We start from the raw sequence: 27,432 nt of genomic DNA, 5'->3' as shown, positions 1-27,432 counted from the left end.
CGATCAACGCCTGTTTGGCTTCGTGAGCGACCCGCATATCTTCTAACGTATTAGCGGTCTGGAACTGTTTGTCTTTTGACTTCAACGTCATTTTGACTTTGTAACGTGAAGCGCGTTGAAGGCGTTTTTGCTTATTCGTCTGCTTTTGGGCAACGCGTTGCTGTAGGATGATCGCCTCGTTGGCAACGGCTTGTAAATCCGAGATAGCATCAACGGTATCTGAACTAAAGTGGTGCGCCTTGGCCGCCATACGGCTTGCCGCATATTTGGCCCGTGAAAATCGTTCAGCGGTAGGAAGGGAGTCCGGATATCGCGGTGTATTCGCTGCCGTGGCGTGGCCACGCAGTTTGGCGAGCACTTTGGTGCCGTCGACAGGAAACAAGCCTGTATCTTGGAAACCGCTTATTACGTGGCCAGTTGTGAAAGCCGTTTGCCAGCAGCGCTAAGTTAAGGGAAGATATATCAGTTTACCGCTAAATTAACCTGTAGATCGAAAACGACTTACTCGAATCGCAGCAACGAAATCTGAGCGGGTGAACACCGGAATACCGGTGTTTATATGCTCATGCAGGACCGCCTGCAACTCGTTTTTCAGGTGAGTGAACACGGATACGTCCATGGGCTGCATATAATGCGTTGAATGAGGCGGTAAAATAACGATCTCGATATCAAATCTGAGGCAATAATCAAGTATCTCCATGCCAAAGTGGCCGGTAAAGCCGTCGAGAAAAAGCCACCTCCAAATACGTGTTTTGGCCCGCTGTGAATTTGGATCGATTTTGGCCGCAGTGCGGTTCACAAAGTCGAATCTGACGTCAAAGTCATGACCAAACCACTCTTTCAACGTGGGAGATCCGATCGATTGCACGGCAGCAACTTCTGGCCACGAATACCGGTTGAAATGCTGTATCCAGGTGAGCTGGATATCTCCGTTGGAAAACCCCGTTTCTGACCGCGTAAAAACGATACCCTCAGGCAGATCCAGATCAAGCCAATCGCTCGTTGGCCACTTTGTGAAGATACAGAAGGGCGGTAGCGACTGCCCAACAGCGTTGCCACCGCCTATCAACGTACAACTCTCACGGTTAGCCGGATCCGCGGTGCGTGGCTTTTCATGCCTCTTTTTCGTCACGACCAATACCGGTATCCGGCCATCTCTCACACCGATTCTAGTACCACATTCGTCAGCGTTCCAGGCCGCTGAAGCCGTGATCCCAAGCTCTACCGCATGAGCCGCCGTGCGGCGATACCAGGCCTCCACAAGATCGATCTGTTGCTCCCAACTAAGGCGAGTAATCTCGACGGGTTGTTGTTTGGTAAGTCGCAGTTCCGGGTGTTTTTTACGCCAACGGCCGTACCAGTTCATTTGAATTGGACCACAGGGCGGTATACGTGACTGACGCATCAGATTGGCCGCAGATATTACGTGTTGTGAGTCGGGATATGCACCAAGTTTATCAAGCTGCATGATATACGCAACGAGAGCTTGATCTTCAGCATCAGTCAACAATGAAGGCCGCCCGCTGCGCTTTATCGATATCTTAGGAATGCCATTGATCAGGAGATTACGAGCATGCCGCTGAGTACTCGAATACGGGTAACCGTTCCTTTTACAGAACGATCGTAGCGATTCTGGCTTGGATCTGCCCTCCCGCGCGGTATCCGCCCTACTGCGGTGAGTTTCGACATATTGGGCATACATGCGGGCTCCTAAGATAGCTGGAGATTCTGGGGACGTCATGATATAGGTATATTTGCGGTAAGTGCAATTGTGTTGTTATGGAACGGGATTACACTCGGCATAAGTTAAATTGTTAACGATTTTCTAGGTAAAAAACTGATGCGGGGTGGCCCACGGTTTTTTCGAAAATCAAGGTTTTGTAACCCCCTCTTTGAGGGGGCCCACAACGAACAGCCCCCAAGTAGAATCTGGGCATTTTGGGAGGGGGTACATGTGACGTCAGAGTGGTCTTGAAGCCTTCATTGCAAGGTTAAACTCACTCTGAATACCTTACGTTTTTCTGGGGCTGAGTTACCTAGGCACACAGGTAAGGTTCCAGGCGTGTATGGAAGCCGGTGTGACAGAATGTTCTTCTGCGACAAGATACTAGTCCTCGATACAATATTGGACGAGTTTGGAGGGGAGCTTGGGCGCTGACTTATTACGAAGTATGTTTGGTTGGTTGGTCATCAGACTGAGTGAGGTATTGGTTTAGTGTGGCAACATAACTACGGATGACATGTCTTGAAATAGCAGGCTTGGTTGATTCCGAAACGCGAATGCGCCTCGATCGTAGCAAGGCGAAAAAAAGTGATTAGAAATGTACTCAACATTGGTACGGTACAAGTGACATGTGCACGTGTTGGTTGATGTAGGTGATGCGAGTACAAAACGTGATTTGTGTATCGCATGCAGGTGTGTGTCGTGGCAATTACAACAGACTTAATTTACTCTCAACAGACTTGTATGCGACACCGGGATTCTCCGGTCCAGAGCGGACAGTTATTGTGATAAAAAAACAGTCCGCATCAACAGGGCTGTGTAGGAGCTCACATGAAAGGCCTCATGTCTGATGGCTGGCTTCTATGGTAGTTCACTATGTATACCTTAGGGCTAGAGTACAAGTGCAGGGTAGGTAGTAAGACAGTCACTTTGATTGTGGTGCAGGGTAGGTACGCGTATGTGGCTGTCAAGCACGGACCCATATACGTGCGACAACGGACCACTGTCAATAATTTTTGCTGTTGGAAACGGACGCGACTGATATCCACCGCGACAAGTAACGCCGACCCACCCAGCCGACAACCTACCGTCGCAACTTCGATCAATACATCACGTTTGACGCAGCGGAATCCGGCAAGATACGAATCCTTCATCAGGATATCGATCCGCAACACCAATGGACACATATTGAGCAGCGGACTCAATTCGTAAGGACTACCAGATCGAGCCGAGCGACATAGAGCAGAGGACAAGAAAACCTCGTCGTAGTAGGCCAAGGCCAACCCCGTCTCCCGAAAACAAACAGTCGCGCTTGCAACATGGCGACCAACGGCGATGCTGCTCCCCCGGCGCCGGCGGCAGAGACGGCAGCTGCGACTGCGGCCGCGGCACAGCTCGACGGCCTCAGGCCTCCCGAGGGCGTCATCATTCCGCCACCCGGTGAGATCCGCGAGGTGATTGAAAAGACGGCCGGGTACGTGGCGCGTGGTGGACTGGGCATCGAGCAGCGCCTACGCGAGAACCACAGCGGGAACCCAAAGTTCAGCTTCGTCACGAGCCAGAGCGACGCGTACAATCCGTACTACGAGTGGCGCAAGGCCGAGTACAAGGCCGGGCGTGGCACGGCGCTGGCGGCTGGTCGGGCGGATGCGGCCGCGTTGGCGGCCGCCAAGCTGGCAGAGCAGAACAAGGAGCCCCAGGGCCCGCCCAAGCCGCCGGATTTTGAGTTCTCGGCGCGCATGCCGAGGATGAACCAGAAGGATCTTGAGATATTGAGGGTCACGGCGCTGTTCGTGGCCAGGAACGGAAGGCAATTTCAGACCCAGCTAATGCAACGCGAGACTAAGAATCCGCAGTTTCAGTTTCTTATCCCGAATCACACCTTCCACAATTTCTTCCAGCATATGGTAGATCAGTACGCCATCATACTCAAGGAGAGTGGCATGGGAGGGGATGGATCTAAGGCCCAGGAGCAGCGAATTGAGCAGCTGCGGCGCAATGTCGAGGATCGGTTCCACATTCTGGAGAGGGCAAAACAGCGGGCTGAGTATGCAGTATGGCAGGAGCAGGAGAGGCAGAAGCAGGAGGCTGCCGAGGAGAAGAAGAAGGATGACTTTGCACGCATCGACTGGAATGACTTTGTCGTGGTTGAGACTATTGATTTCACCGAGGCAGATGCCAATATTACCCTCCCACCGCCGACGACTCTCAACGACATACAATACGCATCATTGGAGGAGAAGCAAAACTTCTCAGTCAACGCCAAGCGTATCGAAGAGGCATTCCCCTTTGATGATACCAGCTACAATGCCTATCCGGTACAGCAACAGCAATCACAACCAGCACAACAAGACTCACCGGCAGGGGCACCGGCACAGCCGGCACACATGCAGCAGGACCCCGAGGAGACGCGGAGGATACAAGAAAGGGAACAAGCCCGGGCGCGCATGCACCAAGCCCAGGCAGATGCCAGAGGAGGAACGGCTCCAATGAAGATCAAGGAAAACTACGTACCCAAAGCGGCTGCCCGGGGTCCGAGGACCGGAGGCCAGACGGCTCTGTGTCCAAGATGTAACCAGCAGATCCTCTTGTCGGAGTGGGAGGAGCACATGAGGAGTAAGTCCAGCATCTCTTTGGTATATTGTGAATTACCATCATTGCTAACAACCAACTCCCCACGCCATAGTCGAACTGCTGGATCCCAGGTGGAAGGAGCAAAAGGCCAAGGCAGAGTCGCGATACGCGACGACCAACATATCGACGGCGGATGTGGCCAACAACCTGAAGCGTCTGGCGAGCCAAAGGACGGACGTGTTCGACAGCGTCACGGGCCAGCCGCTCTCGGAGGAGGAGATGGCCCGTCGCAAAAAGGCAGCCATCAACAGCTACGATGGAAACCCCGACGGCAAGAGCCAGGCGCACATTGCACACCTGCAGCACGTCAATGTCGAGGAGCAGATCAGGGCTATCCAGCAAAAGTTTGGAGACAAAAAGGAATAATTCTGCGTAACAGCAGGGTAATGATGGTGTTGCACTTTTTTATGTTTGAAACTGCTATGGTGTTCGTCTTATACTGCCAAGCTTGCTAACAACTTGACCTATTTATGTACAAAACAAGATCACGGTTACTGCTGCCCAAGAAAGGGCTTCCAACAAAGGGCATGTCTCATTGGTGCGTCAATCTAGAACGCTAGTATAAGTTCGTCACGTACGTATTTAGGTATCTGACTGTCCATCACTGGCGATCTCGATGAGTCCAAAATTTGCCTTGAAGCCAAGATTCGCTAAGGCACCCTTGATTACCGAATACCACCTAGAATCCAATGGGGAGTACCATGTTCTACCGCCCCGCCGACGCCTACTATACAATACAAACGCGGCGTGCGGTGCATTGCATACGAAGCATATATAAGACTCGGGCAATGTAAGAGTTTGCGGCAGGCACCCGATCGCCCCCACATTTAGATGATTTCAAATGGTGCAATATTCCGTTGACAGTTTAGGGACATGCACGCACGCAATTCCCGCGCTTTGGACACGCATCTTCCGGATTGACTTGGATTGGTCAATAAAGATGTAAAGCAAGGAGAAGAAGGCCATGAAAGAAACAAACAAAATGCTTAGAGCCAAGTTGGTTTTGGTGTCCAATCACAACGTCTAGGACTAACCTCCGAGGTCGAGCAGACTAGGCCCCTCCGTTTGCTTGTAGGAGGAAAAGGATGGTCGCACATTGCCACCCTGACATGCACCTCTCATCGAATTAGGAACCAGGTCTCGATCACCTACCCGGCACGGAGCTGGTGGGCTGGTAGATCATTTACAGAATCCCGTACTGAGAAATGAACCCGATACAGTCTCGCCTAGGTACACCCGGCTTTTAACCCACAACCCTCCGTATATGCGATGTATGACTGGCCAACGGATCTAGTATATATGTCTAGATCAACCTATATCAACTCATCTTTGGGATTTAAGCCATCGCGGTCATTGGCCACTCCATTTTGCTATATAAATATTACCACGTCCTCGATTAATGCGTATCGCTTCGCTTCCATAAAACATTTTGCCACAACCATGGAAGTCATGCTTGCTCACTTGAAAATCAACACGCCACTGAGCAAACCAAAAACAACAGCGCCGCGCAGCGCAACAATGGCTTCAGATTCCACGGCCGAGCAACTTCTTGCTTTGGACGATCAAAGCCTTGCCCGATACCTGGTGAACAACTGGGGTCCTCGGCAGGTGCTTGATATTGGAGCCATTGTTGACTGGAACACGACACCTGAAACTCGGCAGGATGAATTACTCCGGAGGTTCAAGTTCAGTCCCCCTTTTTGGTAGAACTGACACTGTAACCCACCCATCTTGCATAGACTATTTTTTTTTCTTGCGCGTACAAGCACATTTGTTTCGTATACTTCTGCTAAAATGGGAAAATCATAGAGCCGTTCGTCCCATGGCCAAAGCCGCGCAGCCCATAGATTACAACGAACTCGTGACGAGGCTGGAGGCTATATCACGAGCCGAGATGGAGCCGCCGCTGTGGGACGACAAGGACCTGTTGTTCCTGCACCCCACCACCACGCAGGCCACGACGTGCAGCGGCAGTCCAACGGCGGCAGGGGTCGGTCGTGAAGGCAAAAAGATACCAGATCCGCTGCTACCACGCCCTCGTCGCCGAGGGCGGCCGCCCGCCCTGCCCGCTTGACCTCCTCAGGGACGTCTACCGGCAGCCGACTGAGCACGTCGAGCTGATGAAGCCTTGGCTGGGCGACCCGGTCTTCTTCACCGGCAGCGCAGACGAGCTAGGCGTCTTCTCGCGCCCGCCCCAGCGCTGGCGACAGTTTCGACGCTGGCAGGCCGACAACCGCGGCGTCGCACTGCCCGGTGACGATCAGGACCTTGCTGCCTTTCGCGAGGCGTCAGGTCTCAAGGCTGCTGACAGCACGCAGCAGGCGGCGGCTGAGATGGCGGGGGAAAGAGATGGCGACGACGGACAAGTCGAGGCCCGCTGGCGCGCGCGCCGCGATCGCCGCCGCTGGGAGCGCGAAATGTGCAGGGAGGTCGGGTCGTTTGCCGACAGCAGCTTCGACGACTATGTAGAGGCGGTGCGGCGCCGACTGCATGCCCACGGCTTCACGGACCACTTCCAGCTGCTCCGCGACGCCGACGTGCAGGATACCCCGGACACTTGGGCCGAATACCTCGGGTTTGAGTGCTGGTGGCTCGACTGGCGCGACGCCGAGCTCTGGCGCCACAGGGTCCAGCGCGACGCGACCTGGGCGGAGCTGCGGCGGGCTGGGGTCCTGCGAGATGGGGAGACGGATGTTGATGTCCTAGTCTATGTGAAAGCGGCTCGGAGGAGGAGGAGGTGGCGGGGTCGGGTTGACTTGTCGCCCGTGGCTGGTTTTGGGGTAGGTGAGCAAGGGACGGGCCAGCAGGAGAAGGAGATGGGAGGGGACGAGGGCGGCAGCAGTTGGCAGAGCGCAACGCGATTGCGGGAGGACCTCACGAATCAGCTCTGTCGAGACAGCGAGGCTTGCCGCAGCGCCGAGGCGTTCAGATCTAGCCAGGTCCTGCTGGTCGCCTGGGCCCGGAGCCAGGTGGTGGAGGTGATGAAGGAGGCGGAAAGGAAGCGAGGCGGTACCGGGTTGCGCGACGATGAGATGGGGGATGGGGAAGAGGGTGGGAACCCTGAGGAGCGCCTGGCCAAAAGGGACTGCTTGCGGGACGGGTACGTGTACTGCGGGACGGAGGAGCAGCGGGAGCGGTGGCGGCGGGAGATCGAGGAAAAGATCATGGTGGCGAGGCACAGGGCGCTGCTGCAGATACACATTATCACGGCGGAGCTTGAGCGTCAGGCAGAGAAGGAGGATGCGAAACGGGAGAAGGCAGAAGGGAAAAGGAGGTAGGGGGTAGGGGCTGAGATTGGAGTCAAGATCAAGATGAGGTAACGGAAGAAGGGATAGGTTCCATGTGGGATTTTCTTGATGAATGACATGTTGATCAAAATTGAATGAGACCAGGGTATCTTCCTATGCTTGCTACATGCGCTGTCTTGGCCGCAGATATGGCATGGGATGAGGAATCAAGTGACAATCTAGCCTAGCACGAAACTGTGCGGGATGAGACTGAGGCCCAACGTACCGGCTTGTGTGACGAAGCACTTCTCTGGAATTGATTCAGTCTTCAACCAGTTAACAGATTCTTGAAGTGCTTTCTGATCAAGCAGTACTTTCAATAGTTAGCAATTGCATCTGCCATACACATTCCGCGTCCCCAAAAAATACTTGTTAGCGGAGAAAATGGGTAATTTGGATAAACAGCATATATATGTAGATAGACTGGCAGATAGATAGGTAAATAACAGGTAGGTAAATATGTGAGAGCGTCCAGCTCATCGTCTGACCAAGTTTCGGTTGCCTCGCGGACGTTGATGAGTTTACCACCCTATCCGTATAAGACTTTGGTATGCCCGCGTAGGTTTTGCACTAACCAGGCCGATGGGAGGATGTTGACGTGGCATGCGCTGTTGACGTTCAACGGGGTGATTTGGGCTTGGTCGTAAATTCGACGTTTGTGCAAACGCTGTCCACGCTGGTAACTAGGCAGGGCCGGTAGGCCGCGAGACTGGAATAGTCAGTCGTCCTAGTACTGGCATCTGGGAGCGGTGGGATGATCTTGTTCCTGGGCCAAGGTGTGCTGCAATCCAAGGCTGAAGTCGCTCCCACAGTTGCTTCCCATGCTTTTGCTTTGGTATGAAAAATTGCCGGTCATGAGAAGGGGCTCGACAGGCTGTCACTTTTTGCTCTTTCTTAATCCGCTCGCTTGTTACCTGGCCCCTCAACCCTTTATACATATGTACCTTATATAAGAGAAAAATGCCTACGATCTTCTTGGACGCCGATGGGTGAACTTCTTGAAGCACAAGTATACTTGCACGAGCATCTCCAGGTAGAAATGCGAGCCTGTCTCAAAGCGCTAAAGCGCGAGCTTGCTTGTGGCGCAGATATCTGCACGAGCTTCTTGAGGAACAGGAACAGGGATCAATGGGTCTTGAAAACGTTGCAGCGCGAGCTTTGTGTCCAGTGCACATGTACGGCTTCTTGTGAGGCGCAATGATGTGGATACACTTATCCGTCACTTGTCCATCTCCGCAAATTCTGGTTAGTCCGATTCAGGGTCGCAACATTATTACATTGGGCGAGGAACTGTGATAAAATATTCGGCCAAATGCGTACAGGTCAATCTAGGCCGAGATCAAGCAACGCCTCGGGGTCATCAACCTTCCCTTGAAAGTGCTGAGAGGGCGGGCTGCAAGGCGTTGTTAAGGATGGCGAATGGCTGGACAGGATTCCAACATCTGGTTCGCACTTCAAATTCCTGTATTTATTAAGCTTGATGAGGTTTTATGGGGGATGCGTTCGGTGCAGTAGCCACCACATCCTTCCACTCCTATACATATATATTCTGGTGCACGAAATGTGATACGTGACCGATCTGCATGTAGTAGCAGGTGTGAATATTCCATCCACATTGTTTCTGGGGCGGGGATGGCCCTGTTATCATCCAAAAAGCCATGGGGCTCCGCAGGGTCTTGTGAGAAAGTGTGATGTACTCGAGGCACGTGGCAAGAGCAAACTCAAACTGTTTGTTTGCAGATCGTGGGGAGTCGAAGGCGTGGTCCGAGGTGACCAAAATATCCGGCATAGAGTTTCAGGAGGTAAAATCTTGAAGTGGCATGGTGGAAACTGAACAACGAGAGTGAGGTCACATATGCGAGAAAAAGGGACAGCACGCCAGTGATTCGACTGCGAGAATCTGTTGAATAGTGTTGAATTTGATACATGCTATTGCGCGAGGAAATATACAAATCATGAAAAGCAAAGGGTGGAACTATGCGAGGTTGACTCGGCAACAAGCTAACAAGCCAGCCATACTTGAAGGATGTGACTTGGCCTGGCCTACTTGCAACCTACCTAGGTATCCAAGCCCATCACGCCAGGGCAGCAGCAGCTAACTTTGCGGGGGCTGATATTGAGGCTTAACTTGGCTTTTCCTTATCATGCACTGCCCTTCCGAAAATTCGACATGCTTCTCTCAGAGCCCATGCCCAACCTGGTTTTGGCGAGCTTCCTGGTTGGTCCCATGCCGAGTACAGTGCGATAGCGCCTGAATGAGGGGCGTTGCGAGGGCCAGCTCCTAGCAAGCGCAACAGCTGGACCCCACTTTCTGCGCGTCATCCGAATGACCATCCTCCAATCCATCCCTCATCGCGCTTCAGCTCCGCTTTTGCGTCTTTCCAAGTTCACGAAAACACCCCCCCTTGGCCCAGTTACGTCTTTGATCGCCAAAATAAGCGTCGAGAGCAAACCGCAAGCTCAACGCTTGGAGCCGTGGCCCAATCCGAGCCTAGTGTTATCAATTGCTAGACCATCGCCCGCCGAGAAACAACAAGGCTGCGAAAAGATAGAGATACAAGCCACGGCCCCGCCCTGGCTACGGAGAGCAGCACCTGGAAAAGGAACGGAACCGAAAGATAACATTCCACACACCCCCGACTCCCCAAAAAAAAATAAACAACAATGTCGACCACATCCCCTCCCAAATCCCCAACCTCGCCTACCCAGGCGGCGGCGGATCGTCTGCACCGGCCGATCCTGCAGTCAATGCCCGACAACCGACAACAGTCCTTTGACGAGATCTACGGCCCGCCCGAGAACTTTCTCGAGATCGAGGTGCGCAACCCGCGCACCCACGGCATCGGCCGCCACATGTACACCGACTACGAGATCGTCTGCCGGACCAACATCCCGGCCTTCAAGCTGCGCCAGAGTACCGTCCATCGCCGGTACTCGGACTTTGAGTACTTTCGCGACATACTCGAGCGCGAGTCGGCCCGTGTCACCATCCCGCCCCTGCCCGGCAAGGTCTTTACCAACCGCTTCAGCGACGACGTCATCGAGGGCAGGAGGGCCGGGCTCGAGAAGTTTCTGAGGATCGTCGTCGGCCACCCGTTGCTGCAGACCGGCAGCAAGGTGCTGGCTGCGTTTGTACAAGGTGAGTAGAGAATGCGCAAATGGATAAAAGTATACGCAAGAAGAACAGCCGTGCTAACTTTGTAAACCCAGATCCCAACTGGGATCGCAACGCCTGGTGACTCGTCCGTTTTGCTCGGAGCTTCTCCTCGTCGTCCTCGGCGTTAGGGGGTGCCGTCCCACACTCGGGAGGCAGGGATAGCCATCACCATCCTCACAGCTCGTCCCAGCCGTCGCCTCCAAAACAAAGAAGGCTACGAAAACAACCTCCGTGGGCGGAGACTCAGACGCTCAAAAGAATTGTCACCAGTGATGATGATGAGCGCTGAGGCCCCCCTGAATTTTGAGAGATTGGTTGTTCCGGGCAATGTTTGTTGTTTTTGTCATATTGAAAATAAGCGTCGTCTCTACATTATAATGATTTTACTGATACTTCTGCTTCTCATGTTTTTCTTCTGAAAAATTGCCTATCAAACAGGGCGTAACAGTACGCATGTGATTCAAGATATACCAGCTTTCGCCCTTTAAAACCCCCTTTAAAATGACCCTTTTTCGTCTTGTTTCGCTGAAAGCACCTCTTTATTGCAATGATTCTAATCCTCATACCCGTCCGTGGTGGAAAATGGTTTTTTTTTCAATTTTGCTTTTGTTTATTTGTCGGCAGTCACCAAAATACTACTATAAACAACTGCCAAAGCCCGACTTGGAAACCTTGATCCAAATGCCATGTCTATTTATGGACTTGACTTTTCTTAGCTGGCTAGCGGTAGCCATGGTCTCAATGCTGGGGCGGCTGCACACGGATACCGGCTACATACAGTCGTCGCCGGGCTCAGGGAGCTGCGCATGGGTTAAGAGCTAGATTAGGAAGGCTCAAAAGTCAGACCAGTTCAAGTTAATTCTAGCAAATAGATTATTCTTGTGTGTATGGCCGGTATCTGCGCAGGCGTCCTGTTCAGTCACCTACTAGGGATATTTATTTTGGCAGTGTCATGAATATCAGTGGTTCCCATCGTGATGAGGACCATGAGCGGATTCGCATTGCAGTCCTTCAGTCGTCAAATCTGCGAGGAAACAGTAGGAAGCTCTGCAGCAAGCTGAATTTATATTGAAAAGATCGGTTGATTGATCATAGCTAAGTACGTATGGCACATAAATTCTCTTCTGGCGTACCACAGAAAATGGACCATATCTGGCCGTTAAGACAAATTGAACTTCCGCCAGGTTTCGAGATTTGATATATATCTTCTGATATACAAGTTGCAAGATTGCCTCAAAAGCCCCAGCGTTACTTTTCGCTAACACTTTCGTTTCTTGTCAAGCACGATCGCTTCTAACCGCAACTGCTTCCTCTTCGTCCTTTTGTCACAGGCCAAAAAGCCTGTAACGGCAACAGGAGGAGGAACGGGAACAGGAATAGAATCGACAAGGACTACATGTCAACATAGGCATAAATTTTTATCTTTTAAGCGAATCGAAACGTCGTAAAATATACTGGTAACATGACAATCTGACTGGGCCCTCCGGAGGACCCTGGTATATTCGGCTATATTGAAAATCGACATGCAACTAAAGGTAGATGGACCTGAGAAGCTCGTATGGTTTCTGTAAGACAGATGCTTAATCCTCCTGGTACGAAATCTTTCTCATCTCGCCCAGCCTCGACCTCGCCGCGCTGAGAGCATTCTCCAACTGCAAAATCTCGACCTGCAAAAGAAAGAGGGACATGTCAGTTTTGGGATCAAATAGAAAAGAAAGCCGAGCTTTGGTAGCTCAGACGACAAGAAGAGACATACCTGCTGCTCCATTTCCCGGACCTTGAACTCGTGCGACCCCAGCTTGGAGTAGTCAACCTTTTCATCCTCTCCCTCCCGCTCCTTGATAAGCGCCTGCACCTGCCTGACCAAAGCTCGACAGGCCGCACCAACGGCCTTGCTGGCCGTTTCAAGACCCTCTTGGCTCTTGGACATGAAACCGGCCTTGACCCTGGACGCGGCCACGAGCTGTGCCGTCGAGGCTGCCACGTCGTTGGAAGCAACAATCAGCTGCTCTGGGCTGTTTCTGTTGCTGATGACACCGTCTGCTGTCTCAATCAATGTGTTAGTCGAAGAAGCGACAGCCTTGGCCGCCGAGATAAGACCCTCGGTCCAGCGGTTGTTCTTCTTGTAGAATGCCGTCCGACTTGAAGTACCACGCCCAGCCTGCACAATCTCCTGCTGCGTCGCCGTTGCTGCCTTGATAAGCTGTGCAATTGCGTTTGTGATGGCCATCGCTGCATCCAAAATCGAATCATTAACCTTAAGCTCGTAGGTGCTGTATCCATCCCTCGGCTTGTTCTTCAGCTTGGCCAACCTAGCGGCAGCGGCAGCAATCGCATCCGCTGCCTTGCTCAACTCATTATCAACAATCTCGCCAAGATCTCCCTTGAGCTTGCCAAAGCCAGGTGCAAAAGTCTCGACCAGCTTGGACAGTTTTTGAAGGTTCATCTGAACATCGTTGTTGCTGTTGATAACCACGTCTGTCTTCTGGATCGGGTCCATGCCCTCGAGCCGGAAGCTCTGCAAGCCACGGAGGAACTTGACTGTCGAGAGAGCAGACTGACGTGCACCATTCATCAGTGAATCGGTCTTCCTGTCGTCAGTCGCCAGGCGCGTTATACCCTTTGTGTTGTTGCAAACATCTGCAAGGGCGCTGGCGAAGATGTTGACCGACTTGATAAGCTCCGAGTGTGTGCTGTTGGGTCCGTCGGCGATAAAGTTATTAAACGCGGTGGCAAACTCCATCGCGCTTGAAGAGGCCTTCTCGATCGTAGATAGGACGTATGTTGGTGACGCGTTCTGGTTACCGGCTTGCATAGTTGAGTCGAGCTCATACACAGCATCGTCGACGCGCTGAACACCAGCCTGCAAAACCGAGTCGATGATATCGTTGATCTTGTCCAAGTTCGACATGATCAAAGCATCAATCTGCCCATCGAGCGCATGATCCGTCTCGCCCTGGTTTTGCCTCAAATCGTTGAGCTCAATCAAGGTCTGGTCCATGCCTGCCTTGTAGACCTCCAACTCCTCCTCCTTCTCGCGGAGCAGCTGTTCAAGGTCAGATCCGCCGTCGCGCAGCTTATCCTGTGCCTCCTCGAGGGCCCGCGACTTGTTACGCAGTGCCTCCTCGAGATCAGCCATTTCACGGTTGTACTTGGATAACATGGTCGACAGCTCGTTGCCCTTGCTGCGCTCGAGGTTATCCGCCCGATCGTTCGCCATGCGGAGCTCACGCTTCAGCTTCTCAACCTCGTCCTTCTGAGAGCCCGAAAGCCTGTCTTTGTCGTGCAGAGCTCGGTCCCTCTCGCGGATCATATCCGCAAGTTCCAAATTCTTGGTCTTGATCTCGCGCTCCAGCTTCTCCCTCTTCTCGATAGCCTCCTGAGCAGATGCGGCCTTGAGCTGGACCGACTTGAACTTTTGCAATAGATCCAAGTGCTCGTGGCGCAGCTGCGAGTAAAGTTTTGCCAGAGCCTCATACTTTGAGCGCCACGTGTTGAGCTGCTCCTGCAGTGCGCGAATCTGATCGTCTTTGCTGTTCATCTGCTGGCCCAAGCTGCTTTGGATGTGCTGCAGCTCTCCCTCTAGGGCTTTCACTCTCTGGTCGTATTGCTGAAGCATCAGCTGATCCTGCTCATACTGAGCCCTGGCACGCAAGTTCTCCTGTTCAAGCTCAGCAAGACGTCCCTGGGTGGCCATGCGCGCTTGCTGTTCCAAAAGTGCTTGGTGTTCTCTCTGTTGCTGCTCTGCCAATGCCCTCTGCTGCTGTTCAAATTGTTGCTGCGCAAGCATCTGAGCTTGCTCCTGGGCCAGCATCTGCTGGCGCTGTCGTTCCTCAAGCGCTCTCTGTTGTGCCTCGTACTCCCTGTTCTGCTCCTCTAGCTGGTTGCTCCAGAAATCATTAATCACACCAGGCTCTTCGTTCTTTGGTTGGGGTGGAGGGGTCGGCTGCCGCTCAATCTCCTGTTTTGGCCTCGCTGGAAGTGCCGGAGAGTTTTCATCTTCGGCGAGAAGGTTTGGAGGGTCTTGAGGGAGCTTGGGAATGGTGATTAAGCTCGTTAAGTAACGCAGATTCGAACACTCGTAATAGAACTTAACTAAACGATAGTGTTGTGCGTTATACCTCTCCCGAAGTGGCTCAAGAGCCTCATCATCGCCGGTTGCTATTGCGTGTCAGAGCCTGCAAAATCACAGCGTGAACATACCAATATCTTCAGCACTTACTGGAGTGCATGGCTCGGAGCATGCTCGTGATGAACTTGTAGATTCCGTAGGTCTCCTGGACCAACGGCACCAGCGCCGATATCCTGCACTCATTATTGCCTACATTACGGAAGTGGGAGAAGATGAGCTTCTGGAATTGGTCGATCCTGTCCTGTAGAGTCATGAGGTCGGTGATGGCCTCATACCCCTCGTTGGGGTCGTTGATAACCTTCAAGCTCACATACTCCTCGTACTCAAAGGTGCCGTTGAATTCGGGATGTTGTTGGTGGAAGGACAGCTTGGACAGCAGGAAGCTGACGTATTCCTGGATCAAAGGACCATATCCGCGCACACCCTCGCCGGCCATACCGCGACTCAAACTGTCGATCCACGACCGGTTTGCCATAGCCTCGCGGAGGGTGGATGGATGTCCCTCCTGGAGAACCTTGTGTATGGTGATGAGGGCCTTGAAGGTCTGGACCTCGTCGGCAAGGATGGGCTGGACCTTCATGGCGCCCCAGAAGGACTGGGAGGACTTGTGGTCCCATGTGAAGACGATGCAGCTGCGGACATGTTTGCGCTTGGGTGCCGTCTCGTCGGTGTTGGTGGCCTTCTTGACATTGATCGAGAGCTCAGTCTCGGACCTGGGTTTGGGGGGCATGACTGTTAGTATAATGGTTGTCGTCGTCGCTGCCGGTTAGATTGCGATTTCGAAGAGGGACACAACGCGAAATCACAGCGTGCGCTCGCTGGGGAAGGGTATCGACGGACTTTGCATGATCGAGACTGCGAATGGTTGCCATGCTGGGCAGGTCTGTTGCGTAGTTTGTCGCAACGAATCAGAGGTTGATGGTGACTTGGCGAAGAAATGGAGGTTGTAAAGCTGCAGAAAGCCGGGCTTGGGAGCTTGCGACTGAATTGGGCCAAGATTGTAGTTGGGGTACGGATATGGTGGGTATCGGTTGCGGGAGAGCAGCCAGGTACACCACGGTACCTTGGGGGTAAGGTGTGTCTGGTGTGCGAACAGCTTCAACCTGCCCAATGAGCTCTGAACCAAAAGAAAAATCTTAGAAAATCAAATTATGTCACTCTAGTGCATTTGAAAGCCGTAGCCAGATCTCAAATTCAAGAACAGTTCAAAAGCAGGCAGAAACATAAACACTCGGGAGAGATTCATCGAGGTCGTCGTCAGCAATTGACCGGCACAAGCTGCCAAGGCAAAGTATGGGGAACATGGCAACGTACGTGCTCAGCCACCACCGACCGCAAGCATCCAATCAAGCAGCAGCTGTGCTAGTGGGTTAGTGTGACGACAGTCTCCCCCACCAACGATTTGGGCCCGCGCAGAAGGTGCAACCAACATAAAGGAGAGGAAAGGGTAAAGTAAGTGAATACAGGATATGGTAAAGTATATGGTATTGAAACTTATTCATGTGTTCGAACGTGAGGGGAAATATGAAACAATTTTACAGCTGTCATTCCAAGAAAGACTCGACGCCAGAGACATTTGATTCATTTTCATGAGCCGAGGTAACCGGGCAGTTGGTTATCCTTGAAAGCCAAGGTGGTGTCCCATGTTGCAAATGCTGGGGAAGTCGATAAAAAAGCCAACAAATTCAATACAGTAATGACCCAAGGAGGTATAATAACACCTAACGCCAGCGCATCCCAAAAGCCAATGTCGTAAGCGATTCGTTCATCAATTCTTGATCTCCAACATCGACTTCAGCAACGCCTCCGAAGTCCTCCACCACCTGCCCCTCTCCTCCAAATCATCCTCAGCACCTCCCAGCGCAGCTTCCTTCCTCCTCTTTGCTTCCTTCGCCGCAGCGGTACTATTTTGCCTCTTGGCTTCCAGAGGCACCAATTCTGCCTGCAGCCGCTCCATTTCCTTCCGCTTCCTGGGTGCCGCAGCTTTAAGGGTCTCCAGCCTCCTGTCCAGCTCCCTGACCTCGGCCGCCCTCTGCTCTACCAAGGCGACGGTCTTGGCCAGCGGCAAGCGCATATCGGAGCTGCCGCCCTCAGCGAGCTCGTTGCTTCTGCTCCTGAGCTCCGCGACTGCCTCCTCCAGTCCACCGATGCGGCCAGGCATCTCGGCCAGTTGCACCCTCTCCAACTCGATCTTTTCCTGCCGCCTGGCCAGGTCCGCTCCCTTGCGCTCCAGCTCTGCAATCAAGGCCTCTACCTCCCTCTTGAGGGCCTTGAGCTCCGCCTTGACGGCCGCGTTGCCCGCCTCCAGCTCGGCATTCTCGCTGGGGTCCACGATCAGAGGCGGGTCGCCGACGATGGCGCGGATGAACTTTTCCTTGGTGACTTGCTCCACGTAACTGAAGCGCAGCTTGGCGAACAGCTCCTTGTAGTGCTCCAGATCCGCCTCTAAAGACGCCGGCGTCGGGGCGTCCAAGGATGCGGTTGATATGTCCGACGTGCGCACATTGTTATTGCTGCCGGAGCCGTTGGCTTCTGATTGCTCAACTGCGCTTGTAATAGGCTCGGCGAGGCTGATGATTGTAAGCTCTCGCTTGGATGAGAGACTGTCGATTTGCGCGACAACCTTGGCTGTCTTTTCGTCCATAGTAGCTGGTATTCTTTTTGATTTCCTGGTGTTGCTGTATGTTGCCCTGTGGATGATATGTATTTACCACACTGGTCGATGATTTGGCTTTGTTTGTGCGATTTTGGTGAAAATACGTTCCAGGCATGTGATCATCAAAGTTGAATTGACAAGAACTACCGGCGTCGCGGTTTAATTTCTGATCTCAGGCCGATCGCGACAGCCGGCGCTTATTTACAAAGAACTGCTTTAGGCTTAGCGTGGCAGTCGCGTGGAGCAACACTGCCCCGCAAAAAGGTCCCCTTGGATCTTGCCCGCCGTCGAGGATGATGAGTTTGGCGGCCGTTGGTCATTAGCTGTTGGTCGTTACCAGATGTTTGGATGTCAATCATTTTCTCTTTTTTCGATTCCATCCGCTTATAGAACTTATATAATTTGACACTCTTTAATTAAGTTCTGATGACGGACCAATCGCTCCTAACCGACGATGCCGTCGCCGCCCGCCTCATCCAAGAAGCTGAGCATTCGCTACGCTTCTCCTCGTACGGGATGGACTCCAGCGGCCCTAGGTATGATGTTCAAAAAGCTTACAATTTTTGCGACCATTAGCTAATCCCAGCGGCTTACGGGTCGTTATAGACCCGAAAACAAGCCAAAACCAAACACGCGCTTCCTGCGCAACATAATTCGCACTACAGAGAACCACAATGCGGCCCTCCTTGCCAAAGAGGCCGCCGAGTCCCAGGCCCGGTTACAAGAGCTTAGCGACGCCGAGGAGAAGACACGGCAACGTCGGAGGCCGGATCCAAGCGAGATGCGCAGGCGGCAGATGGGTAACATCTCTGCCATATTGCTCGGCGGAAAAAGGAAACGTGGTGGCGACGGGGGCTCGTCGAGTGAGAGGAGACATGGTGACGAGAGGAGGACCGATGAGCGCAAGTCTTCGAAGAGCCACCGGAGCGCAAACAAGACCAGCGAAGACCGGGAGAGGTACAAGCGGAGGTCTCGCACTACGGACAAGACGGACGATGAGGAGGAATGCCGACATAGGGAACGGAGGCGAGACCGCGATCGCAAGTCCCGTGCCGACGACAGCCTGCGGAGCAGTAGTAAGAGGGATAGGGACTCTCATCGTGACAAGGAAAGGACACGGCATAGAAGGTCACAATCACCAGAGAGCAACGAAAGGCGGCATCGCCGGTCGAGGAGGGATCGATCTCCCTTGAGGAGCCCGAAAGATGACGACAGGAGTCGCAGGAAAGGCACGTCCGGCAAGAGAAATCATGACAGCGAGGATGAAGGGGATTATTCTGACCCACTGGACGATGCGATCGGCCCCGCCCCACCACCCATCAAAGCCCGTGGGCGCGGCGCAGTATCACAAGAATCCGGCATCGATGCTCGCTTCTCCAAGTCCTACGATCCAGCATCCGATATGCGGCATGAGCCAGCAGACGGAGAGGAGTGGGATGACGCTGTAGAGGCTTTCAGGGATCGTCAAAAGTGGAAGGCACAAGGCGCAGACCGGCTCCGTGCGGCAGGGTTCACGGATGACCAAATCAAGAAGTGGGAGAAAAGTGAGAAGACATTGGCCGCTGGCGCTGATGCTGATGTCAATATTGAAGACGTGCGGTGGGCAAAGAAGGGTGAGCAGAGAGAGTGGGATTTGGGTAAGAAGGTCAACAACGACGGAACAGTGTCTCATGGGCCGGATTGGGCTACTTAATACGGGTATATGAATATGATCACTAGAAATTCGAGGCTTATAGACGGATGCATCGCCTTGAAGACCCTTGCACTTTCGGCCAATGGTCGAACCTAATTTTAGGTATCTTTAACTGAGGAAACCGAAAGTTAACAAAATCAACATTTATGATAATGTCGGAGGGAGGTGGCTTGTGGCAAAAGCTGAGATGTTCTGATTGCTACCGAGAGCTCAATTTCAACTTGTCTCTTACCCTCGCGAGTCGCGTGACACTTGTATGTAGAACATTTCAACATAGAGCGAAGTGACAATTGGCCCCATAATAATGCCAGCAACTCATTGTGTCGGCCGCCGCTTACCGAGTAACCCTACCCCTATAGACGTTTATAATAAAATTGGCCGTGTGCGCTCCGAGAAAGTCTGACCAGCACACGAAGTCGAGGTCCACTTTCGCTTCAAGACATCACGGGGACATTAACAGACGAGGTCAAGGATTTCTTTGTATTTGGGAGCATCAAAAGGCTCCGTTACGTGAATTCATACCACATGCCGTGGCCCAAAACGCCGTGAATCAGTGACTTTAGACTCCGATTTTTCCCATGACCGCCGAAAAAAGACATTTTTTGATGAAACCCTTCATAACCCAGCCAGTGCATAATGACGAGAAACAGAACGAGAAATTTACTCCTCGTCCTCATCATCGCCGGCGTCCTCACCACCCTCGGCGGACTTGGCCTTCTTTCTGCGGACACGGCCGGGACGGCCACCGCCAAATGGCGAGGTAAGGGCGAAGTCGATGTGCTTCTGGGAGTCGAGACGGACGACGAACGAGGGGACGTTGACGATCTGCTTGCCGACGCGGATGTGGCGCTGGCGAATGAGGACACGGGCGTGGTGGATGGACTTGGCGAGACCAAGCTTGTAGACGCAGGTCTGGAGACGGCGCTCCAGGAAGTCCTCGACCTTGAGGGCAAGAACGTAATCGAGCTTCATGCGCGACTCGTCAAGAACACCGACACGCACCAGACGGCGAATCAAGGCGTTACCCTCGAACAGGCGCTTGGGGTCCTTCTCGTCGAGGGTAAGAAGCTGACTGTAGGGGAGTTAGTGGGGGTCCTTGCGGGCGAAAATTTGTCTCTCCTGCTGCCTCCATTGATCAAGGTCACATACCGGGCAGCACGACGAATCTTGGACAGAGTGAGCTGGACACGCCAGACCTCACGCTTGTTCTTGAGACCGAACTCGCCGACGAGCTTCAGCTCAGAGTCCCTGGATTCCGGTAAACATCGTTAGCTCCTTGGTTCACTTCAGACTTAAGCAGAGACAAGCTGCTGCTCAGTGGCCCAGTGATCAACAAGGAAAATTGGAGTTGGTAATTACAATCGAGCGGCCTCGAAGGGACGACGCGGCACCCTGTGAGCGAGATCATGTTAGCAATTGACAAGATTCGCATTTGTTTTCGTTTCCGTCGCTCTTCGTAATGGATATACTGACTTGGCCGTCTTGGAGTATGAGGGGCGAACCATGGCTGTTGACTTGTGTTTGTGTCGGCGAGAGGCTGGTAGTGAGGCACAAAAGAGAGAGCAGTCCAAGGAGGAGAATTGTACGAGGAGCAAATACAGAACTGGTGATATTCTAGAGCAGCGGAGGGACGAAAAGAGCAGGTGCGCCCCACCTTAGGGTTTCCTAATTCCTCTTCGAGGTGAAATTTGCTGCCGCTTATGTAATGTCGCCCCACTACTGCGCACTCACTGTCGCAGAATCTAGTCCACCTTAACAAAAGTCGCACATCAACAGCCTCACATCACCAAACGTCGGCCACAGTCTCGAGACACGCTGCGGACCTTTACAACTCATCTCCCTTAAATCAACACACTAAGACGTCAATATGGGACACCCGGCGGGCTTGAGTCTGTGCCCCTTCCCTTTATCTCACTTTCAAACCAACAAAAACCACCACAATGGATCTCTATTGCTGACCGCGATATCTCTCTCTCACAGGGGCGGGCACGCGCTATGCATTCTCCAGGGCACACCGGCAGAAGGGAATGATCCGGCTGAGTACCTATCTACGCCAATACCGGTACGATGCGAACGAGATCTACGTTATTTTTCGGTTCGAAACGAGGGTCGTGGGAAGACAGGAACTGACAGGCAAATAGGGTCGGAGACATCGTTGATATCAAGGCCAACGGTGCTGTTCAGAAGGGGTAAGAACAACTGGAACCCTAGAATGAACTGGGATGGACAACTTTGCGGGCGGGATGCGGCCTGTGCCGGGGAGGCAGCCAGGAGGCACGGCTGGATATTCCGCCCCGCGAAGCTCTGTCGACAGTTGTCACACACGCAAAGAGGCTGACAAGAGTCGCAAACGAATAGTATGCCTCACAAGGTCTACCACGGTAAGACCGGTGTCGTCTACAACGTTACCAAGTCGGCCGTCGGCGTCATCATCTACAAGAAGGTCAAGCACCGCTACATCGAGAAGCGCATCAACCTGAGGATCGAGCACGTTGTCCACTCTCGCTCGCGTGAGGGCTTCCTTCGCCGCGTCAAAGAGAACGCCGAGGCCAAGAGGAAGGCCAAGGCCGAAGGCACCACCATCCAGCTCAAGCGCCAGGCTCTCCAGCCCCGTGAGGAGAGGACCGTCTCCACCAAGGACAACAAGCCCATCAGCCTTGCTCCCGTCGCCTACGAGACCACGATTTAAACGGACGACTTTCTTCACTCACTGTTTTCTTCGATCTGGTCGGTCAGGCGCGTTGGGACTTGCAAGCAACTTGGGAGGAGTGGACGTTCCGGTCGGCATTGCTTTTTACTTTTTTTTGGACGCAACCCCGGAGTCCCAAAGAAAAACCTTGCATGGTGTTTTTAAAAAAAACATGGTTTTATTTTCGGATCGGAACGGTATCTTCTCTCGCATGGGACAATGGGACATGGGGTTGAAAAAAAATCGCAATAGGGATATAGCAAACTCCCCAAACGCAGATTCAGACCAACATTAGGGCCCCCTGCTGAGGGGCTGGAGTTCTGGCGTCAAGTCGAATTGTGGATGTGATTTTTGTCCATGCTGTTTGCAGGCGTTGTCTCCATGCCGTGATGATGAATGACTTGTCCAAATTTGGCGAACCACACCACTACCTGGCATGAATAAAATATTCATTAGGAAAACATTATCCCCCCTTATCTTTAATCTTGTCCATGTCCCTCAGCCTGATGCAGCAAATTGCACCAATTGCGGCCAAATTCGACAGCTCATTAGTGTGCTAATAGGGCGGCGGTGCCAATGACATGCTTACCTCAGCGGGTCTCCTCGCCGTGATGATGAATGTCCTTCCCCAAGTATTGGCGAATTAGACCAATCACTAACACCAGGGGGAAAACCCCTCTTTGTTTGTTCTTGACAGTTACCAATCTTCAGCCGTGTCCCCGTAAAGCCAGAGCGCAGAAAAATACGGCAAAACTCTACATCCTCTTGGTGTGCACGCAAAGGGCGGTGCCAGTTTTTGATACTTACCTTCGTCTACCTAGTTGGTTTTGCCGAGATTCCAAGTAAGAAATAGGCATAGTGTTTGATGGGCAGCTCCCAGATTGGGATCTACACAGGGCACTCGAGCTAAACATTGCATTTGCACGAGTAGCGGACGTGAAAAGTAAAAGGACAATTAGGTTTGTCTAGAATGTAGTCTCGACTGAAACGTTCTTCTTGCCTTGAGTCGTTTATAAAAAGCTACGCTGTCCTCATCACAAGGATAAAACGTTTAGAACACATTTTCCCCACCCATGATAGCGAAAAACTGCAGCCCAAAAACCATCCCCGACGGCGCCGGTCACACATCAATCACTAGAGAAAAGTCCAAAGAAAATAATAACATAGGAGATTAAGAGGGTGTATCTGTATATCAGAGCATCGTACATCAAGCAAACAAAGCCAACAACATATCGTGGGCGAGCCACGCCTTTTTATTTTTTTTTCTCTTCTCTGCCATCTTCCCCAAAATGGCCACGACCTGAAACCCTCTCTACGAAGCAGGAGCAGCAGCGGAGCTGGCACCGGTAGCCTCATTATTCTCGCTGGCGGGCTTGGCCTTGCTCTGCTCCTTCTCCTTGGTCCCGTCCTGGCTGAGGGTCTCGTCCTTGACCAGGCTCTCGGCGGCGACGTCCTTGACGGGCTGCTTGGTGCTCTTGTCGGCGCCCTCAACATCAGGGTGAGGCGGGGCGACGCCAGCCGGGTTTACGGGGTCCTTGGGCCCATCGTTTTTTGGCGCGGGGGGAGCCTCCACCACCGGCTGCTTGGGCTCTTCGGCCTGGGGAGGAATCACGGCGTTGAGAATCTCGTTCCCTTGATCGTCGACGACGCGCGTCCGCGTCTCGTAGCGCGTCTTGAACTCGACCTTGCCCTGCAGGGCCTTGACCTGCTCCTCGTTGAGCAGGTTGCCCTTGTCGTCTCGGTACTCGACCCGCTCCTCCCGCGAGAGCACCCGCTGCCCGCCCGGGAGCACCTCGCTGTTGTCGACTGCCAGAGCCGGGTTGGGAGCTCCCGAGATCACCGCCTGTTGCTGGTCTTGGTTGATGTCCTTCTTCTCGCCGCCGTCCTCCTTGGGCTTCATCTGCGGGGGCGGCGGCTGCGCGTTTACCGACTGTTGCGGAGTCTGCGCAACAACCGGGTTCTGAGGAGTGGTGATCTGGTAGGCCTCGTACTGCAAGGTGTACCAACGTTAGTTTCCGTTTCGCTCACAATCACCGTGCATCATTAATGGCTTTTCCCAGGCCAAATGATCATTTACGTGGCTATGCGTCGAGTGATGCTAGCTACATCGCTGTCAAAATGAAAGCAAGTGCAGCCAAGTCCAACCAATCCCATCACAAGACTGTCCGACCAAGAAGACAACCGCCTCCTACGCATTATGCCCACGCACTGGTACACCAGGTGAAGGAATCTCTGGAACAATTGTGCCACTTACGGTATCAGGGAATGCGTTGCAGTCAAAGTCCCAGCCGCTCAGAAGCTTGACGCGCTGGCACTCGGGCCTAGTCCAAGTGTTACCATAGGCAAGAGGGGATAAGAGCAAGAATGCCACGATGGAGATTGCCAGGAAGCCGACGGCAGCTGCCCTGACAATAATAGGGTTCTCGCGGATACCGAAACCCCGGAACCTGCTCAAGCTAAAGTCCATGACCTGGCACCAAGCCATGATGGCAAAGTACAGAGCAGGGAAGTAGTGGTGCAGGAAGAGCTGACGCTGCATCAAGTAGAAGGGGAAGTAGTGCAGAGCCCATCCCAAGACAGAGGATCCGATCTCGTAGTCGAATCGCTTGAATACGACGTTGTTGTAGTCTTTGTAGTTGCGCTGCCAGCGGAGGACAGCAATGCCCTTGAAGACGGCGTAGATAACAACGGCAAGAGTCGAGCTCCACCAGACGACGGGGTTGCCGATGAGGTAGATCTGGCGGCGCTCCTTGCCCCAAAAGTTGATTCCGCGCTTCAACAGCGGCCACGAGTCAGGGCGAGAGTCCCAGGCGTGAGACTCGACCAGACCGGCGTTGGTCTTCCACATGACAGTGTTAAGCTCGATAAACTTGCCCAAGAAGCCAGGGTTGCGGTAGTTGACCCTCTCGGCGGTTTCGTTCAGCTGCGCGTGCTCGTTGGACTCAATGTACCACAAGCTGTTTGGCAGGGTTCCACCACGCGCGCATGTGACCTCCTGCTGCTCTGACGCCCACTCAGGAAGTTTGACCTTGTGGGAGAAGAGAACACATCCAGTCATCACGTGCACCAGCCTAAACTTGGTCTCAAGAGTGCGCAGGCGATCCTGGGCAGCGCCCTTGGCCGACTTCTTCTTGACAATTTCTACACGGAAGAAGTCATTGGCATCACCGTCAAAGCCCTCGTAACCGTAGGCCGAAACCTCGTTCTGCCACTCGGCCTCTGTGACCGGGGGGCGGACATCGTGAGAGTGCAGGCGGCGATGCGTAGCGATGTGATAAATACGGATGACGGCGCCATCCTGGATATACGGGAGAGGAGTGACCTTGTCCCATGCGTTGGTGCCGTTGATCTGCACACCGTTGGCATCCACGGGCTGAGTCTGGTTCTCCAAGAACCACAAGTTGTTCTCGTCCTTGTGGGGGTACAGGGTGATCTGTTGCTGCTTGCTGCCGGTGGGGTACATAAGGGGGTGAGAGTGGAGGTAGCCACCCTGGGTGTTAAGATGGCGGATTGCGACACGGCTGCCCATCAGGACGTCGGCGGGCACATCTTGCATGCCCTTGGAGTTCAGGGTGGACTGGAACTCGGAGCTCATGAAACCATCTCCCTCGCCGGGGTTCACCAGGCACAGGAAGTGGATGGCGAACATGCCCATGTAGACACCCGCGGGGATCATGATGAGACAGACAGCGCGAGCCAAGAAATGCTTGTAGAAGGTTTTCTGCAGTAATGTTAGTAATACTCCCAGTAGGTGCGCTGTTTGGGGGAATGATGCCATCTCACCATAGTCACGTTCTTCGTGTCGCCGAGAAGAACCCACAGCTGAACCAAAGTCAGGGCTCCAACCCAGGCAATGGTAAAGAGACCAACCCACTTGACGCTGAAGTTGGCTCCCAGACCAAGACCGGTCATTGCCAGCCAGAACCACCAGCTTGGGCCGAAAGCCTTGCTGGGACCCTGCTCGTGCTGATTAGTGAATGAAACAAAGGCGAGGACGCTAAAGGCAGTGGTGATCATAAGGGGCGAATCGAGCAGGATCAACCGAGCCTGGGTGAGGAGACCGTTCTCTGGAAACAAGACAGTCGGCATTAGTATTATGTTATAGGCACTCAAGACCTTCCAAGCTTGGCAAGGCACAGCATACCAAAGATGATCAAGCCGGCACCCATAGAGGCGATTATAGTCCGGCAGCCGAGGGCCTTCAGGGTGAGGAACATAGTGGGGGCCAGCAGAATACCGCAAATGGCAGGGAACATGCGCATCGCGACGTATGGGACCTTGGGTTCAAGGTAGTCCTTTCCAATCTCCTTGAAGTCAAAGTTGCCATCAAAACCGGCCAACCAGCCGGCCAAAGTGATCAGAAGCTTGGCCAAAGGTGGGTGAACATCCATGAAGAAGCGGCCCTTGATATACTTGGAAGCGAAACCACCGAAGCTATGTTGCAATAAAGAAAACCATGGTTAGCGAGACCATTTGGACCTGTTGGAACATGCGCAAACGCATAACGTACTGGACCTCGTCGAAGACGACACTTGTAGGTTGGTATATCCGGAACAGGCGCACGGCAGCGGCCAACGCAGTGATGGCAAACATCCACTGGTAGTCGGAGATGGGCAGCAGGAACACATCGTTATCCTCGACGCCCTCGGATGTGTAGTCGGTCGAGGATTTGGACTTGGGCTTGTTTTTGGGCTTCTGTGCGACCTTGTTGCCGCCCTTGTCGATCGGCGGTGTTTCCGCCCGCATCGGGGCGGGAGCCGCCTTTGCGACAGCCTGGCGAGCCATCGTGGGGGCCGACCTCTTGCGTAGAGATGGCCGTGTGTCGCTTAGGTTTTAGGAGTGCGCGGTTGGTAGATAGGTTTCGAAATTTGTGACCGTCAAGGTTTGTTTTGTCGATAGGCGAACGATTAGGTTAAGGAAAGTCGAGAATGTAGTGGTGGATTAAAAAAAGGTCTTCCGCATTGAGGCAGAACCTATCAAGCTGACGACTCGTAAGAAAAAAGGAAAGAAAAAAAGGTAAAATAGATGGGTCGCAACTCAAAAGAAGCAAACCTGACGCAAAGCTAGGTCAAATCGCAACGATCTGTCCTGTCGCTTTTAGAAAGTGCACCGCAAACTCGAGTCTCCCTTTTTGAGCCAGCGGATGACGATAAAAAGGGGGCAAGGCGGATAACAAGGGAGATCCAAAGTCGTGTTGCTGGCCCATCCAATGTATTACAAGCTGGCCTTCTTGACTTTGAACACGAAGCCTGCAACCCTCAATGGAGCCAATCAGATCTGAGAATTCCCCCTTTTAGCAGCTCCAAGGTCCATCCTTGTAGCCCCACCTTGTATTCAGCGCCGTGACAGCTGGCAGGCTGCTGAACATCGATGGAACGAGTAGAGACCACGAAACCCATCCAGAGCACAGGGTCGCATTCCGAAGAACCAAAACCCAAAGTCCATGTCACGTCAAATCGTC

The 27,432-nt window shown here is 53.1% G+C and overlaps 9 protein-coding genes across 9 annotated transcripts; 5 read left to right on the top strand and 4 right to left on the bottom strand.

Moving 5' to 3' along the window:
• Positions 1–3,042: 3,042 nt before the first annotated feature.
• On the top strand, positions 3,043–4,723 carry MGG_02946 (pre-mRNA-splicing factor sap114; the record flags this gene model as incomplete). Its single annotated transcript, XM_003720713.1, has 2 exons — positions 3,043–4,339; positions 4,410–4,723. The coding sequence occupies 2 exons, from the start codon at positions 3,043–3,045 to the stop codon at positions 4,721–4,723; spliced, it is 1,611 nt and encodes a 536-aa protein (XP_003720761.1).
• A 1,152-nt stretch (positions 4,724–5,875) lies between these two features.
• Positions 5,876–7,635, top strand: MGG_02947 (uncharacterized protein; the record flags this gene model as incomplete). The annotated part of the gene is made up of 3 exons (XM_003720712.1): positions 5,876–6,042; positions 6,167–6,347; positions 6,406–7,635. The coding sequence occupies 3 exons, from the start codon at positions 5,876–5,878 to the stop codon at positions 7,633–7,635; spliced, it is 1,578 nt and encodes a 525-aa protein (XP_003720760.1).
• Positions 7,636–9,999: 2,364 nt separating this feature from the next.
• Positions 10,000–11,776, top strand: MGG_02948 (sorting nexin-3). Its single transcript, XM_003720711.1, has 2 exons — positions 10,000–10,783; positions 10,855–11,776. Exons 1-2 carry the CDS (start codon positions 10,309–10,311, stop codon positions 10,881–10,883), a joined length of 504 nt encoding a protein of 167 aa, XP_003720759.1. The 5' UTR covers positions 10,000–10,308; the 3' UTR covers positions 10,884–11,776.
• A 323-nt stretch (positions 11,777–12,099) lies between these two features.
• Positions 12,100–16,158, bottom strand: MGG_02949 (cytoskeleton assembly control protein Sla2). Its single transcript, XM_003720710.1, has 4 exons — positions 15,774–16,158; positions 15,024–15,646; positions 12,558–14,962; positions 12,100–12,468 (listed from the first exon to the last, which is right to left on the bottom strand). Exons 1-4 carry the CDS (start codon positions 15,803–15,805, stop codon positions 12,382–12,384), a joined length of 3,147 nt encoding a protein of 1,048 aa, XP_003720758.1. The 5' UTR covers positions 15,806–16,158; the 3' UTR covers positions 12,100–12,381.
• Positions 16,159–16,701: 543 nt separating this feature from the next.
• On the bottom strand, positions 16,702–17,704 carry MGG_02950 (uncharacterized protein; the record flags this gene model as incomplete). The annotated part of the gene is made up of 2 exons (XM_003720709.1): positions 16,702–17,623; positions 17,694–17,704. The coding sequence occupies 2 exons, from the start codon at positions 17,702–17,704 to the stop codon at positions 16,702–16,704; spliced, it is 933 nt and encodes a 310-aa protein (XP_003720757.1).
• A 184-nt stretch (positions 17,705–17,888) lies between these two features.
• MGG_02951 (uncharacterized protein) lies at positions 17,889–19,594 on the top strand. Its single transcript, XM_003720708.1, has 2 exons — positions 17,889–18,125; positions 18,196–19,594. The coding sequence occupies exons 1-2, from the start codon at positions 18,016–18,018 to the stop codon at positions 19,280–19,282; spliced, it is 1,197 nt and encodes a 398-aa protein (XP_003720756.1). The 5' UTR covers positions 17,889–18,015; the 3' UTR covers positions 19,283–19,594.
• A 149-nt stretch (positions 19,595–19,743) lies between these two features.
• Positions 19,744–20,903, bottom strand: MGG_02952 (40S ribosomal protein S9). Its single transcript, XM_003720707.1, has 4 exons — positions 20,756–20,903; positions 20,642–20,674; positions 20,432–20,530; positions 19,744–20,354 (listed from the first exon to the last, which is right to left on the bottom strand). The coding sequence occupies exons 1-4, from the start codon at positions 20,785–20,787 to the stop codon at positions 19,943–19,945; spliced, it is 576 nt and encodes a 191-aa protein (XP_003720755.1). The 5' UTR covers positions 20,788–20,903; the 3' UTR covers positions 19,744–19,942.
• Positions 20,904–21,012: 109 nt separating this feature from the next.
• On the top strand, positions 21,013–22,475 carry MGG_02953 (60S ribosomal protein L21-B). The gene is made up of 4 exons (XM_003720706.1): positions 21,013–21,171; positions 21,263–21,344; positions 21,424–21,471; positions 21,641–22,475. The coding sequence occupies exons 1-4, from the start codon at positions 21,150–21,152 to the stop codon at positions 21,969–21,971; spliced, it is 483 nt and encodes a 160-aa protein (XP_003720754.1). The 5' UTR covers positions 21,013–21,149; the 3' UTR covers positions 21,972–22,475.
• A 444-nt stretch (positions 22,476–22,919) lies between these two features.
• On the bottom strand, positions 22,920–27,174 carry MGG_02954 (dolichyl-phosphate-mannose-protein mannosyltransferase 1). The gene is made up of 5 exons (XM_003720705.1): positions 26,482–27,174; positions 26,116–26,405; positions 25,755–26,038; positions 24,226–25,692; positions 22,920–23,961 (listed from the first exon to the last, which is right to left on the bottom strand). Exons 1-5 carry the CDS (start codon positions 26,754–26,756, stop codon positions 23,284–23,286), a joined length of 2,994 nt encoding a protein of 997 aa, XP_003720753.1. The 5' UTR covers positions 26,757–27,174; the 3' UTR covers positions 22,920–23,283.
• Positions 27,175–27,432: the final 258 nt, after the last annotated feature.

This window comes from Pyricularia oryzae, chromosome 7 (assembly GCF_000002495.2).
Source record: "Pyricularia oryzae 70-15 chromosome 7, whole genome shotgun sequence".
Lineage (NCBI taxonomy): Eukaryota > Fungi > Ascomycota > Sordariomycetes > Magnaporthales > Pyriculariaceae > Pyricularia > Pyricularia oryzae.
This window is presented reverse-complemented; position numbering and strand designations above follow the sequence as displayed.

Bases quoted from the DNA above. Each gene is read 5' to 3' on its own strand.
- MGG_02952 (XM_003720707.1), bottom strand. From the start codon at position 20,787: ATGGTTCGCCCCTCATACTCCAAGACGGCCAA. The intron at 20,675-20,755 runs GTCAGTATATCC...TCTCGCTCACAG, and splicing joins TCATACTCCAAGACGGCCAA to GGTGCCGCGTCGTCCCTTCG. The intron at 20,531-20,641 runs GTAATTACCAAC...ACCGGAATCCAG, and splicing joins CCCTTCGAGGCCGCTCGATT to GGACTCTGAGCTGAAGCTCG.
- MGG_02953 (XM_003720706.1), top strand. From the start codon at position 21,150: ATGGGACACCCGGCGGGCTTGA. The intron at 21,172-21,262 runs GTCTGTGCCCCT...TCTCTCTCACAG, and splicing joins GGGACACCCGGCGGGCTTGA to GGGCGGGCACGCGCTATGCA. The intron at 21,345-21,423 runs GTACGATGCGAA...ACAGGCAAATAG, and splicing joins ACCTATCTACGCCAATACCG to GGTCGGAGACATCGTTGATA.
- MGG_02949 (XM_003720710.1), bottom strand. From the start codon at position 15,805: ATGGCAACCATTCGCAGTCTCGATCATGCAAA. The intron at 15,647-15,773 runs GTCCGTCGATAC...CCCCAAACCCAG, and splicing joins CGCAGTCTCGATCATGCAAA to GTCCGAGACTGAGCTCTCGA. The intron at 14,963-15,023 runs GTAAGTGCTGAA...GACACGCAATAG, and splicing joins GCTCCGAGCCATGCACTCCA to CAACCGGCGATGATGAGGCT.
- MGG_02951 (XM_003720708.1), top strand. From the start codon at position 18,016: ATGACGGACCAATCGCTCCTAACCGACGATGCCGTCGCCGCCCGCCTC. The intron at 18,126-18,195 runs GTATGATGTTCA...GGGTCGTTATAG, and splicing joins ATGGACTCCAGCGGCCCTAG to ACCCGAAAACAAGCCAAAAC.
- MGG_02954 (XM_003720705.1), bottom strand. From the start codon at position 26,756: ATGGCTCGCCAGGCTGTCGCAAAGGCGGCTCCCGCCCCGATGCGGGCG. The intron at 26,406-26,481 runs GTACGTTATGCG...ATTGCAACATAG, and splicing joins GTCGTCTTCGACGAGGTCCA to CTTCGGTGGTTTCGCTTCCA. The intron at 23,962-24,225 runs GTAAGTGGCACA...TACACCTTGCAG, and splicing joins GCAACGCATTCCCTGATACC to TACGAGGCCTACCAGATCAC.
- MGG_02948 (XM_003720711.1), top strand. From the start codon at position 10,309: ATGTCGACCACATCCCCTCCCAAATCCCCAACCTCGCCTACCCAGGCG. The intron at 10,784-10,854 runs GTGAGTAGAGAA...TTGTAAACCCAG, and splicing joins GCTGGCTGCGTTTGTACAAG to ATCCCAACTGGGATCGCAAC.